The 16,343-nt window shown below is 43.6% G+C and overlaps 1 protein-coding gene across 3 annotated transcripts in view; it reads left to right on the plus strand.

Annotated features, from left to right (window-relative positions):
* The window catches only part of slc6a15 (solute carrier family 6 member 15), a 72,433-nt gene that overhangs the window by 41,168 nt on the left and 14,922 nt on the right, over positions 1 to 16,343 (plus strand). For all 3 annotated transcript variants that reach the window (XM_063057739.1, XM_063057737.1, XM_063057738.1), the window contains exon 6: positions 10,439 to 10,549. In XM_063057739.1, the coding sequence (XP_062913809.1) occupies positions 10,439 to 10,549 (111 nt within the window). The remainder of the gene's footprint in view (positions 1 to 10,438; positions 10,550 to 16,343) is intronic.

Below are 16,343 nucleotides of genomic sequence, written 5' to 3' on the forward strand. Positions count from 1 at the left end.
TTTGCAGTCCGATACGGGACAATTGCCATATTCCATAGACCTTGGTAAAAATTGGAGGGGGAGATGGAGGAAGGGGGAGGTGGGGATAAGGACAATGGGAGCTGAGATTTTAGGTGAATTGAATTGACTTATTATTGTCACATATGCCAAGATACAGTGAAAAATCTTAGTTTTCTGTGCCATCCATACAAATCATTTCAAAATGTAGGTGCATTCAGGTATTACAAGGGAAAGGTAATAACAGAATACAGATTATAGAGTTACAGTGACAGAGGGATTGTTGTGCAGATAGGCACTAAGGTGCAACGGCCCTGCTGAGGTAGACTATGATATCAAGTGTTCATCTCTAATATGCAAAAGGTCCATTCAAGGGCCTTATAACAGGACCGAAACAGTCCTTAAGCCTAGTGGTGCATGTTTTCGAACTGACTGTGCATCTCTTCTGCCTGATGGAAGGGGCAAAAAGAGAGAATGTCTTAAGTGGGAGGGATTCTTGGTTATGCTGTTTATTTTTCTGTGGCAGCGAGAAGTGTAGACAGAATCAATGGAAAGGAGTCTGGTTTTATTGATTGATATTTCATTTCCTAATTGGCTGAGGCACAAGGGTGTGGAAGAGCATCTAATACTTCAAATATATTTTCCCCCACAAACGTGATTGGCTAGAAAATGTGAAATTAGGAAGGGTAGTCTTGTACAACTCGATGAATGACTACCAGCAGACAGTTTCCTAATAGGAAGAGACAACTTGGCTGAGAAACGTAACAGTCATAGGTGTTAACCTGAACATTCATGGTGAGATATATAGAAACATAGAAACATAGAAAATAGGTGCAGGAGTAGGCCATTCGGCCGTTCGAGCCTGCACCGCCATTTATTATGATCATGGCTGATCATCCAACTCAGAACCCCGCCCCAGCCTTCCCTCCATACCCCCTGACCCCCATAGCCACAAGGGCCATATCTAACTCCCTCTTAAATATAGCCAAGAACTGGCCTCAACAGTTTCCTGTGGTAGAGAATTCCACAGATTCACCGCTCTCTGTGTGAAGAAGTTTTTCCTAATCTCGGTCCTAAAAGGCTTCCCCTCTATCCTCAAACGGTGGCCCCTCGTTCTGGACTTCCCCAACATCAGGAACAATCTTCCTGCATCTAGCCTGTCCAATCCCTTTAGGATCTTATACGTTTCAATCAGATCCCCCCTCAATCTTCTAAATTCCAACGAGTACAAGCCCAGTTCATCCAGTCTTTCTTCATATGAAAGTCCTGCCATCCCAGGAATCAATCTGGTGAACCTTCTTTGTACTCCCTCTATGGCAAATATGTCTTTCCTCAGATTAGGAGACCAAAACTGCACACAATACTCCAGGTGTGGTCTCACCAAGGCCTTGTACAACTGCAGTAGTACCTCCCTGCTCCTGTACTCGAATCCTCGCGCTATAAATGCCAGCATACCATTCGCCTTTTTCACCGCCTGCTGTACCTGCATGCCCACTTTCAATGACTGGTGTATAAGGACACCCAGGTCTCGTTGCACCTCCCCTTTTCCTAATCGGCCACCATTCAGATAATAATCTGTTTTCCTATTTTTGCCACCAAAGTGGATAACTTCACATTTATCCACATTAAATTGCATCTGCCATGAATTTGCCCACTCACCCAACCTATCCAAGTCACCCTGCATCCTCTTAGCATCCTCCTCACTGCTAACACTGCCACCCAGCTTCGTGTCATCCGCAAACTTGAAGATGCTGCATTTAATTCCCTCATCCAAGTCATTAATATATATTGTAAACAACCGGGGTCCCAGCACTGAGCCTTGCGGTACCCCACTAGTCACCGCCTGCCATTCTGAAAAGGTCCCGTTTATTCCCACTCTTTGCTTCCTGTCTGCTCACCAATTCTCCACCCACACCAATACCTTACCCCCAATACCGTGTGCTTTAAGTTTGCACACTAATCTCCTGTGTGGGACCTTGTCAAAAGCCTTTTGAAAATCCAAATATACCGCATCCACTGGTTCTCCCCTATCCACTCTCTACTAGTTACATCCTCAAAAAATTCTATGAGATTCGTCAGACATGATTTTCCTTTCACAAATCCATGCTGACTTTGTCCGATCATTTCTCCGCTTTCCAAATGTGCTGTTATCACATCCTTGATAACTGACTCCAGCAGTTTCCCCACCACCGACGTTAGATTAACCGGTCTATAATTCCCCCGTTTCTCTCTCCCTCCTTTTTTAAAAAGTGGGGTTACATTAGCTACCCTCCAATCCTCAGGAACTAGCCCAGAATCTAATGAGTTTTGAAAAATTATCACTAATGCATCCACTATTTCTTGGGCTACTTCCTTAAGCACTCTAGGATGCAGACCATCTGGCCCTGGGGATTTTTCTGCCTTCAATCCCTTCAATTTACCTAACACCACTTCCCTACTAACATGTATTTCACTCAGTTCCTCCATCTCACTGGACCCTCTGTCCCTTACTATTTCAGGAAGATTATTTATGTCCTCCTTAGTGAAGACAGAACCAAAGTAATTATTCAATTGGTCTGCCATGTCCTTGCTCCCCATAATCAATTCACCTGTTTCTGTCTGCAGGGGACCTACATTTGTCTTTACCAGGCTTTTCCTTTTTACATATCTATAAAAGCTTTTACAGTCTGTTTTTATGTTCCCTGCCAGTTTTCTCTCATAATCTTTTTTCCCCTTCCTAATTAAGCCCTTTGTCCTCCTCTGCTGAACTCTGAATTTCTCCCAGTCCTCAGGTGAGCCACTTTCTCTGGCTAATTTGTATGCTTCTTCTTTGGAATTGATACTATCCCTAATTTCTCTTGTCAGCCACGGGTGCACTACCTTCCTTGATTTATTCTTTTGCCAAACTGGGATGAACAATTGTTGTAGTTTATCCATGCAACCTTTAAATGCTTGCCATTGCATATCCACCGTCAATCCTTTTTAGTGTCATTTGCCAGTCTATCTTAGCTAATTCACGTCTCATACCTTCAAAGTTACCCCTCTTTAAGTTCAGAACCTTTGTTTCTGAATTAACTATGTCACTCTCCATCTTAATGAAGAATTCCACCATATTATGGTCACTCTTACCCAAGGGGCCTCTCACGACAAGATCGCTAATTAACCCTTCCTCATTGCTCAAAACCCAGTCCAGAATAGCCTGCTCTCCAGTTGGTTCCTCGACCTGTTGGTTCAAAAAACCATCCCGCATACATTCCAAGAAATCCTCTTCCTCAGCACCTTTACCAATTTGGTTCACCCAGTCTACATGTAGATTGAAGTCACCCATTATAACTGCTGTTCCTTTATTGCACACATTTCTAATTTCCTGTTTAATACCATCTCCGACCTCACTACTACTGTTAGGTGGCCTGTACACAACTCCCACCAGGGTTTTCTGCCCCTTAGTGTTACGCAGCTCTACCCATATCGATTCCACATCTTCCCGGCTTATGTCCTTCCTTTCTATTGTGTTAATCTCTACTTTAACCAGCAACGCCACCCCACCTCCCCTTCCTTCATGTCTATCCCTCCTGAATATTGAATATCCCTGAACGTTGAGCTCCCATCCCTGGTCACCCTGGAGCCATGTCTCTGTGATCCCAACTATATCATAATGATTAATAACAATCTGCACTTTCAATTCATCCACCTTATTACGAATGCTCCTTGCATTGACACATAAAGCCTTCAGGCGCTCTTTTACAACTCTCTTAGCCCTTATACAATTATGTTGAAAAGTGGCCCTTTTTAATGCTTGCCCTGGATTTGTCGGCCTGCCACTTTTACTTTTCTCCTTTGTATTTTTTGCTTCTACCCTCACTTTACACCCCTCTGTCGCTCTGCACTGGTTCCCATCCCTCTGTTGTGAACTAACCTCCTCACGCCTAGCCTCTTTAATTTGATTCCCACCCCCCAACCATTCTAGTTTAAAGTCACCTCAGTAGCCCCCGCTAATCTCCGTGCCAGGGTATTGGTCCCCCTAGGATTCAAGTGTAACCCGTCCTTTTTGTACAGGTCACGCCTGTGCCAAAAGAGGTCCCAATGATCCAAAAACTTGAATCCCTGCCCCCTGCTCCAATCCCTCAGCCACGCATTTATCCTCCACCTCATCGCATTCCTACTCTCACTGTCGCGTGGCACAGGCAGTAATCCCGAGATTACTACCTTTGAGGTCCTTTTTCTCAACTCCCTTCCTAGCTCCCTATATTCTCCTTTCAGGACCTCATCCCTTTTCCTACCTATGTCATTGGTACCTATATGTACCACGATATCAGAATAAGTATGTGGTCTGAGCAAGGATTTTCTAGCATAATTCCTAAAGGTGTATTACCAGGAAGAATAAAGAGACAGATGGATAGCTCAGCAGACGTTTCTGGGATTGGTAATGATAGATTTAGCAGAAATGTAGATGATCATTATCTGGATCTTTAGTGGTGGCAATTTGCTACCTTGAGAAAGCTGCCTTTTGGGGAAAAATAATATTTGTATTAATTGTCTTTAAAATCTACAGTTTCAAAATCACGTTTCCCATTATTGATAAAGAACACGTTGGTTCTTTGCCTGTCATTTTAGAGGAAAGATCATTAAACTGCTTAGGAAAGGAAGGAAAAGTACTTCACATGCAGGGGTTCACCTGTTAGCGGACGATTTCCCTCCATGCCTCTCTGACGTAGTGGGGAATCACGTACGAGGCAAGTTACAGCAGTGGTTTGCCATTGCCTTCTGCCGGGTGAGTTTCCAGAGAGATCACCAGCTCGTAACCCAGCACAGATGGAAAACGTGCCGGGGAGCCAGCTGGCTGGATTCGAACTCGGGACCTTTCGTCCCGAAGTCCAGTGCTGATGCCACTACACCAGCTGCCGGGTCCAAACTGCTTATAGAGAGTCATAAAAAAAGTACAGCATAGAAACGGGCCCTTCAGCCCATCTAGTCTGTGCGGAAACACTTAAACTACCTACTCCTATTGGCCTGCCTTCTATACACCTACCATTCATGTACCTATCCAAACTTCTCTTAACCATGGAAATCAAGCTGGCATCTACCATTTGGCAGCTTGTTTGAAACTCTCACAGCCCTTTGAGTGAAGAAGTTTACCCTCGTGTTCCCCCTAAATTTTTAACAAATATTATTTAAACAATGATGTATTTTTTTTTAACAAAAATGCATATTTTTTATACCTATATATTAATTTCAATCATATAAATTTTTGGCAAAGGCTAAATATTTATTCACATTGGAGTTTCCATTTTGTTTTGCTCTTGGGAGTTAGGTTCTAATACTGCCAGCGTTTTACCCCTTGGAAACACAAATCCTGATTGTTGCCATTAGTAGCAAGAAAGTTCCTCGGCCATCCATCTGTGAAAGCACCCACAGTGAAGCAGGCGAGATGTAAATGAGGTTGGCTCGGAAGCATTGTTGTGTGATCACTGGCTGCTCAGAAATCAGAATTTTAATGATGTGCCATCTGGCCAGTGCACATGAGCCACACAAATGATGCTCACTTAATCCTTCAACGTGAGCTGTTCATCTACATAGAGGAGTCGGGTAATTAAGTGGGCACTTCTTGATTAATAATTTCTAAAGACAATAATTTTGTTTAATGATATGTTCTATCCGCTGCCTTGGCTCCACCTACTCCCAAACCTTGCACAGCAGTTGACCAATTTCATTCCGTATACATGTTAAAATTCACAATCATTTATTTATCACGTGTACTTTGACTTACTGTTTGCCCGTTATGCCGCTGGTGTTTGGGGCAGCAGTAAAGATCCTCCATCTTTGGCAGTGTTCAGGGCTTCCTTCACCTTGTCAGTAGCTTCTGCTCGGTTTTCACAACTGTCAGTCATGCAAGTTCTGGGTGGACGCTCGGGAATACCGTCGCACTCAGATGTAGAAGGGTTCTTTGTTACTGTTTCTGCAACAGTCTTCCTTGACCAGTCAGGGATGTTAGCCCTGAGCTGAACCCCTAAACCTGGAGGATCGGTGTGCCACTCTTAGTCTGGCCTCTACCTTTTGACCTGTTTGGCATAGTGGACCTTGCCGAGAGCCAAAGCATAAAGTCCTGACTCCAGCCAACATCGCTCTCTGGGTCATTGAGGCACACAAGCCTCCAAACCCAACGACAAGGTCGTGGTCCTCTTGGGAAACGTGTACATTGAAATATAGAGTAAAATGCATTGTTTGCATTAACAGTGAATGGAACCCGATGATAAAGATGTTGGTCCTTTGGGGAAAGAAACAAATACATATATTAAATTTATTTCGAATCCCATGGAGCATGTGGAGACCTTCCAATATTCCTTCCTTCCTTCCTCCCTCCCTCCCTTCCTCCCTCCCTTCCTCCCTCCCTTCCTCCCTCCCTCCCTTCCTCCCTCCCTTCCTCCCTCCCTCCCTTCCTCCCTCCCTCCCTTCCTCCCTCCCTTCCTCCCTCCCTTCCTCCCTCCCTCCCTTCCTCCCTCCCTTCCTCCCTTCCTTCTTTCTTTCACTTTTTTCCTTTTTTTTTAGATAGGGGTATGTTACCGGGAGAAGGGCTAAGGGGAGGGGGGAGGGTAGATATTATTCTACGTAATCAAATTTGAAAATTGAATTAAATTTTTTTTTAAAAAACAGCGAACAAAACCTAAGGATGTGCTGGGGGCAGCCCGCAACTGCACCACACCTTCCGGTGCCAACCTAGCATACCCATAGTCTTCACAGAACAAGACAAGCAAAATGGAACTTTAAAGTTCAAAGTACATTTAGTATTTAAGTGTGCATACATTATATAACCTTAAGATTCATCTCCTTACAGGCAGCCACAAAACAAAGACGCTGAAAAAAGACAGTCAAACACCCAACGTGCAGAGAGGAAATAAACAAATGGTGCAAACATTAAAAGCAAGCAAATAGCATTCAGAACAAAAGTGAGAGCACAGACATGAAGCCAGGCATCACTTCAGCTGGAGTAGGCCACGCCCTCAGTTCAGTGCAGAGCTGAGCAAACGTCACGGAGCGTAGAACCAGCTCAACCCTTGCTTCTGGTTCCATAAGACCATAAGACATAGAAGCAGAGTTAGGCCATTCACACTCTAGAGGTCCGGATCACACTCAACCCCATACACCTGCCAGAGAAATTGAACTGTTGCATAGACGAACTTGAAGAAGTTGCCCAGATCCGCAAAACCCACATGTACAGAAAGCCAATCTCTCGCAGCAGAAAGAACCTTAAACAATTTAAAGCAATCTTCAATCAATTGTAGGCTAGTTTCACATTCTTTAAATAACCCATTGTTTCTTAGGGTGGCAAGGTGAAGATGCATCTCTACCAAAGGAGGTATAAGGTGCTGCTTCCCTCCACCAGCCTGCAAGTCACCCTTGGGCAAGATGTAGCACCTGCTTAGCCCCCTGATAGGAGTCAGGTGAAGCCATGTGGGAGATGGTGGATTGTCACATAAGCAGCTGGTGCATATCACATGTCCTGGTTATGTGACCACTGACATCAGGCAGACAATCTCCGAAGAGTATTGATAATGGCTGGGGTCACCCGTCTTGTAAAGACACTGCCCAGAAGGAGGCAATGGCAAACATCTTCTGTAGAAAAATTTGCCAAGAATCACCATGGTCAAGAGTATGGTTACCCATGTCATAGGACACGGCACATAATGATGATTGTTCTATGTTTCCAGATGTCTATTCCACAGGCAGTGACATGGCAGGATTATCACATGTACATGGGAACATACAGTGAAAAAGGGTTGTTGGTCAACACAGTCCAAGTCCGCGGATGTGCTGGGGGCAGCCAGTAGGTGTTGCCATTCTTCATTGTGTGGCCACAACTTACTAATCCTAACCTGTACCCCGACAGGATGTGGGAGGAAACCAGAGCACTGGGAGAAAACCCACCTGGTCATGGGGAGGGGAGACCGTACGGACAGCGGTAGAATTGTACCCAGGTTGCCAGCGCTGTAGTAGCGTTACACTAACCGCCATGCCTCATCACTGAACTGTTCAAACAACCTATGAACTCACCTTCAAGGACTCTTCATCTCATGTTCTTGATATTTATTGCTTATTTATTTATCATTGTTGTTATTTCTTTCTTTTATATTTGCACAGTTTGTTGTCTTTTGCACATTGGTTGTTTGCCCACGCTGTTGGGTGTGGCCTCCCATTGATTCCATTATGGTTATTGGATTTTCTATGCCCGCAAGAAACCGAATCTCAGGGTTGTATATGGTGACATGTATGTATTTTGATAATAAATTTACTTGGAACTTTGAACATTGATCCTTGCTGCCCCAAGGTACACAGTGAAGGAGTATGTGCCTTATTTACACTGATGTTAATTGAATCAAACTGCAGGAGGATTATACATTTCCTTTCTACCGTATTACATGTCCGGCACTGATAATACATTTCTGTGTGATCATCCTTGATAGCATCAGAGAATGGGAAGTTTTGTTTTGCAAAGGCCATGTAATAGTCCAGTAGCATCAACGGCATCAGTTTTGATGATATTGATAAAATTGCTATACTGAACACCAAACAAATTCCAGTACTTCTTCAGACTGGTACTTGTGCTGGCGCATTTAAGCGGTGCGATTGCTCCTGTTGCTACCCAAAGTGCACCCTATTTTTGTTTGGGATTGAAGATCAGAGTGTATACCTGTAATATTAATCCAGCTCCACTGAATTTATTCAATATATCCGTGCATCTTGGAAAAAGAACATCATGTACTCAGTAGTCAGTGAGCTGATGTCATGTCAACAATCCAAATTTTTCCATTTAGTAAGGTTACTGAAATAATCTTATTTCAGTAATCACAAGGGCATGGCTGATGTTGAACTAGCTCAAATGTTCTGTATCCAAGGAACTAATTATGGTTATTTGTCTTTTATTTCAAAAGAGTTCAAAAGCAACATTTGGGGTTGGATGATAAGATCAAGTATTTGTGATCTCTTCTGTTCTCGGTACCTTCTGTTTACAGTCAAGACATGTCTCCCCTAACTTCACTAATTAAGAGTTACAGACTTGAAGCATTGCCCCCCTATGACTTTCTCCACAGATGCTGTCTGACCTTCTGAGTTTCTCAAGCATTTTCTGTTTTGATTTCAGATTTCCAGTATTTGTAGATTTTTACTTTTAAAGAACTACAGTCGATGGAGTATATTCTGCCTGAAGGTCTGTGACTACTGGAGTTCCACAGGGATCTTTTCTGGAACTCCTGCCCTTTGTGATTTTTATAAATGACTTAGATGATGAAGTGGAAGGTTGAATCAGTAAGTTTGTAGATGACATGATGGTTGGTGATGTATGTAGTGTCGAAGGTTACAATGGGACATCGGTATGACGCAAAGCAGGGCTGAGAAGTGGCAGATGGGCTTCAATCAGGCGAACTGTGAAGTGATTCACTTAGGAAGGTTGAACCTGAAGGCAGAATACAAGGTTATTTGCAAGATTATCAGCATTATGGAGGACAGAGATTTCTTAGGGTCCATGTCCATAGATTATGATTATGTATTATGTATGTCCATAGTGTATGGTGTTTTAGCGTTTATTAAACAGGGGGAATGAATTCAGGAGTTGTGAGGCAATGTTGCAGCTCTTTATAATGCTAGTTAGTCCACACTTGGAACATTATGTTCAGTTCTGGTTGCCCATTATAGGAAAGATGTGGAAGGTTGAGAGGAGGTGCAGAGGAGATTTACCAGGATGCTGTGTGGATGAGAGAGCATGTCTCATGAAGAAAGGTTGACTGAGCTAAGGCTATTCTCTTTGGAGCAGAGGAGGATGAGAGTTGAATTGATAGAGGTGTATGACCAGCATGGCTAGACTGGACAGCCAGCTTCATTTCCTCGGGGCAGTAATAGCTAGCATGAGGGGACATAATGTTAAGGTGATTGGAGGAAAGCATAGGGGGATGTCAAAGGCAGATTTTTTGTACAGCGTGGTAAGTGCTGGGATTGGGGATAGACACAAATAACTTAGGGAGATCTAAGAGGTTCTTGGGTAGGCACATAGATGAAAGAAAGATGGAGACCTATGTGAGAGGGAAGGGTTAGATTGATCTTGGAGTAGGTTAGAACGCTGGCAAGACATCATGGGCCAAAGGACCTGCACTGTGATGTAGTGTTTTCTGTTCTGCGTTCTACCTATGTCCCCCTAACATTAGCCGTGCCCTTGTGATCTGAATTTTCGCAGCATCCATTCACAGATATATATTGTCTGTTGTACTGGACCAGAAGTCATCATTTCAAAGATGGTTATTTTTTACTCTTCATCTGTAAGTCCACTATACAGAATAAACCCAGCAGGATTAATGTGTATTGCTCCGTATAGCAAAGTCAAGCAGACTTAGTTACATTATACATACCAAGCCATTAGTCTTCATGTCTTTGTGCGGTGCTGTGGACTAACGTCTCTTCATGCATTGTTTTTCAGGTGATGTATTTTAGCTCTCTATTTCCCTACGTTGTACTTATCTGCTTTCTGGTTCGAGGCCTTCTTCTGAAGGGTTCTTTTGATGGCATCCGTTACATGTTTACCCCGAAGGTATGTTCTGAGACATCGTACTATTAACATGCAGCCTGCATGGGGAGGCACAGTTTTTTGAAACCGAATGGAATAAGTTTAAAAAAAAGCTGATTTTTAGACTATGTTTCTAATATGCTCTGAACAATCTGCTTTATGGTTAATGGTGCCACCTAGTGGTAGGTTTTCAATTCAACACTTCCAATTATTCTATTTCTCGCCACCTAGTGGTGTGGATATGGTAATAACTGACAATGCTGATCCTGTTACTTCAAGGAAGGTCACACGATGCAAACAAACTGTTTTTTATTCCTTTAAGCTGAATGTTTGTCTAATACAAGCAAAAAATTGCAAGCAAGTCTCATTTTAATTGGAAATGTACACACTCCAAATACTTTATGATCAGTCAATAGAATCATATGTCGTCGTATAAAGACGAATGTATGTATAACATATCAGGTGCAGGTTTATATGCCTGAAAGGGTTAAAAACTTGGACCAGTTGTGGTTGTCCATTGTATTCAATGATGACAGGATACCCACACGGAAAGTTTTTAAAGTGGAAGTGCTATTGCACTAGGATATTTCAACTCTCTTGACCTCAGAAGTCCAGGTCCAGTGGTACGGACAAGAGTCACAAACTAGGGTCTTCGTTGGTTGCAGTGGATGACCATGACATCTTCTGTGCCTTGTCGTGCCCTTTTCTCTCCACGGAGTGTGGCAGTACCACCTTCTTGGCCGTTGGATCTCATCCGCCCAGTCCGCTGGAGCTGACTTCACCGGCAGGGTCAGGCATGTCCCTATCTCACCGGGGTATGAGGCCGCCAGCTATCCTCACCTGGTTCAGCCCACCTGTCGAGGTGGTGTACCAGAGTGTGGCCACTGTCACATGCAAGCAGCAACTTGGAGCCACAGGTGAGAGCTGAGTGTCTAGTGGGGACCAAAGGTGAGTGAGCTGCCCTAGACTTGTCCCAGCAAGCCCCTTCACCAGAGGTGCTAATCCTCCCTGGATACCCCATACACCCCCAGACCAGTAGACCAGGCAGTATTGCACAAGTCTTGGTAGCATGGGGGGGGAGAGCAAATAATTTCATAAGTAAAAGGGATATAGAACTGTTAGCTATTGGTAAGTTCTGGACATAATTTAAGAGAAATATCTTTAACCAGGCAATGATTAGAATGATTTGAACTTGGTAACTGAAGTTTGTAGAAGGAAAAATGGATAAATACAGAAGGGAGAAAGGAAGGAAAGGGAATGCTGATGAATGTAGATGAAGAAGGGTAGGAGGAGATTTGTACACCACATCAGTGGATCCAAGTGCCCTATTTCTAACTTTCAATTATCTAAACGCATTTTCACATGAGAATTATCTATTGTACGCTAATTATGTGTAGGTATGAAGTTGTCATATGCCCATTATAATTAAATGTACTGCGGTTAAAGACCGTCTATTTTGAAAAATCAGAATATCTTCATTTTTAAGATTGCTGTTTAACAATTGTAACAATTTTTTTCAAGATTAAATATTTCATTTTATAAAAATTATAAAAACTGGTAGTTACTGGCAAAGCTGGTAATGACAGATTGAACATTCAAATGTTTTTGGGCATAAGTAGTATGATCCCATTTTAAATAGCAAGTAAAGAAACAGTACTACGTCTGCTTGGGTGGCAGGGTGGAGATACATCTCCACCAATGGTGCTCCTTCCCTCTGCTATTCTGCGGGTCACCCCTGGGCAAGGTGCTTAAACCGCCCTCCCCACCACGTCGATCAGGGTCACGTGAAGCCACGGAAGCAGGTGATGGATGGTTGTATGAGCAGGTGGTGCATATCACAACTCTTTGAGGAATGCAGTGAAAGGAAATTATAGACCAGTTAGCCTGACCTCAGTGACTGGGAAGGTGTTGGAATCAGTTGTTGAGGATGAGGTGATGGAGTACTTGGTGACACAGGACAAGATAGGACAAAGTCAGCATGGTTTCCTTCAGGGAAAATCCTGCCCGACAAGCCTGTTGGAATTCTTTGAGGAGGTTACAAGCAGGATAGATAAAGGGGATGCAGTGGATGTTGTATATTTGGACTTTCAGAAGGCCTTTGACAAGGTGCCACACATGAGGCTGCTTACCAAGTTAAGAGCCCATGGTATTACAGGAAACTTACTTACATGGTTAGAGCATTGGCTGATTGGTAGGAGGCAGCGAGTGGGAATAAAAGGATCCTTTTCTGGTTGACTGCTTGTGACTACTGGTGTTCCACTGGGGTCAGTGTTGGGACCGTTTCTTCTTATGCCGTATACCAATGATTTAGTGGAACAGTTGGCTTTGTTGCCAAGTTTGCAGATGATATGAAGATTGGTGGAGGGGCAGGTAGTGTTGAGGAAGTAGGTAGGATGCAGAAGGACTTAGGCAGCTTAGGAAAATGGGCAAGAAGGTAGCAAATGAAATGCAATATTGAAAAATGCATGGTCATGCACTTTGGTAGTAGAAATAAATGTGCGGACTATTTTCTAAAATCCAAAATCGAAAATCCAAAAAGCTGAGATGCAAAGGGACTTGGGAGTCCTTGAGCAGAACGTCCTAAAGGTTAACTTGCAAGTTGAGGAAGTGGTGAGGAAGGCAAATGCCATGTTAGCACTCATTTCAAGAGGTCTAGAATACAAGAGCAGGGATGTGATGCTGAGGCTTTATAAGGCACTGGTGAGGCCTCACCTTGAGTATTTTGAGCAGTTTTAGGCCCCTCATCTTAGAAAAGATGTGCTGGTATTGGAGAGGGTAGAGAGGAGGTTCACAAGGAAGATTCCAGGAATGAAAGAGTTATCATACGTGGAACGTTTGACGGTTCTGGGTTTGCACTCGCTGGAGTTTAGAACGATGGGGTGGTGGGGGGGATCTCATTGAACCTTTCAAACGTTGAAAGGCCTAGATAGAGTAAATTTGGAAAGGATGTTTCCCACAGTGGGATAGTCGAGGACAGAAGGGCATAGCCTTAGGATAGAGGGGCACCCTTTCAAGACAGAGATGTGGAGAAATTTCTTTAGCCAAGGGGTGGTGAATTTATGGAATTTGTTGCCACATGCAGCTGTGGAGGCCAGGTAGTTGGTGTATTTAAGGCAGAGATTGATAGGTTCTTGATTGAACATGGCATCAAAGGTTATGGGTTGAAGGCCAGGTACTGGGGTTGAGGAGGAGAAAAAAAAAGGATTAGTCATGATTGAATGGGAGAGAAGACCCGATGGGCCAGATGGCCTAATTCTGCTCCTATGTCTTATGGTCTTATGCAATCATTGATGTCAGACAGACAGTCTCTGCAGAGTATTGATAATGGCTGGGTCACCTCTCTAGTAAAGACACTACCCAAAAGAAGACAATAGCAAAGCACTTCTGTGGAAAAATTTGTCAAAAATAATCATGGTCAAAGACCATGAGCACCCATGTCGTATGGCACGGCACATAATGTCTACTTCTAATACATAGAAATTTTGAGACCAGCTTTTTGGTAGGGACTCCCCACCAGTGTTTTGTATGGTACACACCTCTCAAGGGGGTTCTGGAATTTGGAGAACACTAAGTGGTCAGACACAATGGTGTATACAATTCCCAGCATGTTCTATTCATCTGTAAGTATACTTTATTGTGTAGATTAAATCAATTAGGACGTCATCTAAGTTCATTTTATCAAGCAATACAAAGCATTCTCTGACAATGTACAAATGCCATAAATAAGATCATAAGACCATTAGATATAGGAGTAGAATTAGGTGATTTTATCATAACTGATCCATTTTTCCTCTCAGTCCCAATCTCCTGCCTTCTCCCCATATCCCTTCATGCCCTGACTAATGAAGAATCTATCAACATCTACATTAAATATACCCAATGACTTGTCTCCACAGGCACCTGTGACAAGAATTCTACAGATTCACCATTCTCAGGCTAAAGAAATTCCTCATCTCTGTCTGAAAGGACGTGCCTCTATTTTGAGGCTGTGTCCTCTGATCTTAGGCTCTCCCACCATAAGAAACATTCTCCACATCCACTCTTTTGAGGCCTTTTAACACTTGATAGGTTTCATTGAGGTCAATGAGTACAGGCCCTGAATCTTCAAATGCTCTTCATATGACAAACTTTTCAACCCCGGAATCATTTCTTCTTTAAGCATCTCATCAGTGAAGCATTTGTGATGCTGTTATATAGGGTACATCACCTCAGTGTCCCATAGTGGCAAGACCCTAGGCTGTGGTCCTTCCCCAAGAAACATTTTCAGTAGTCTCACTGCGCTTCTCTGTATCCCACAACAGGTATTCATGGACCCTAGACTGAGCCGGTCAGATATCTCCTTGCACTGGAAGATCAACAAATTTGTGTCCCTAGGAACAGCCTACCTCTGGCCTGGGTGAATCTCGTTAAGATCCACTGCATCCCTTTCCAGGTCTTCTTGCCAGAAGGAGATGAACAATTGTACAAGATTGTTTATTGTCATTCTTCAGTAGCCGAGGGAAAAGAAGAACAAAGTTTTTGTCACTCCGGATCTGATGCTGCATTAAAAAAACACAATAAATATAAATGTAAAAGCAATCCTGTAAAACATAACATACAAGTAACTGAGTGTAGCCGTATATGCGTAAGATTAGCTTATACAGCATACATAGAGCGACTGAATGTACAGTACATAGCGGGACACTAGGTGCAGGTGAACCTGTACATAAGGTGGTTGACAGGAAATGAGGAAGTGACACAGTGACTTTTGACAAAAGGAACTCTTCAAGGTGGCAGCAGAGCAAATGAAAAGATGGTGACTGTGTCAGTGTTGGTATTATTTATTTGTTTGTTGAGATACAGAGTAGAATCGACCTTTCTGGCTCTACGAGCTGCACTGCCCAGCAACCTCCCCGACTTAATCCTAGTCTAATCATGGGGCAGTTTGCAAAGACCAACTTACTGGACTGTGGGAGGAAACGGGAGCAGCCGGAGAAAACACACACATTCCACAGGGAGGACATTCGGACTCCTTACAGGTGACACTGGGATTGAACTCTGAACTCTGGCGCCCCGAGCTGTAATAGCGCCGTGCTCACTGTGACGTTACAGTAGTGTGTAGGTGTGAAGTGTAAGCATAAAGTGGCGGGGGGGTGGGAATGGAGGATGCTGCTGGGCTGTGGATAGGAGTGGCTGATTATGGATGATTTTAGTGGTGAGGAGTGATGGCGTGGGTCAGTAGGTGGAGGTGTTGGATCAGTCTGACGGCTTGGGGTAAGTAACTGTTTTAAGTCGATTGGATGCTATGTAGCCTCTTCCCTGATGGGGCTGGGACAAACAGCCCATAACCAGGATGGGTGTGGTCTCCTCCACACGGCTGCTGTATGAGGGGCAGTGTACAGCTATCCATAGAGGAACTGATGGCAAAGGCCCCTCTCACGCCAGCTTGTTTGTGAGATTTTAGTGATGAGACATTATGGCTTGTGCACTTTCCTCAGGAAACTACCCCGCAGGAGCAATTGTGCCCCTTTTCTACAGGACACTGGCTGATAGATCTGTTAACAAAGGTGTTTTTGTGCAGTAACTTTTTTTAATGAAGGATGGATAGTGTAGTGAGGCCTAAGCGAATGGAACATTGTATGACAATTGGACCAGGCCAAGCCTTTGTAATACAAGTAGAACTTCAGCACGTGGGATGTTATGTTGAAGTCACACAAGATATCGTTGAGACCCTATTTGGAGTACGTGTGCAGTTTTGGTCATCCACCTGCAGGAAAGATGCAAATCAGTTTGAAAGAGTACAGTGAAAATTTACAAGGATGTTGCTGGGTCTGGAGCA

This window comes from Mobula hypostoma, chromosome 9 (genome assembly GCF_963921235.1).
Source record: "Mobula hypostoma chromosome 9, sMobHyp1.1, whole genome shotgun sequence".
In the NCBI taxonomy this organism is placed as follows: Eukaryota; Metazoa; Chordata; class Chondrichthyes; order Myliobatiformes; family Myliobatidae; genus Mobula; species Mobula hypostoma.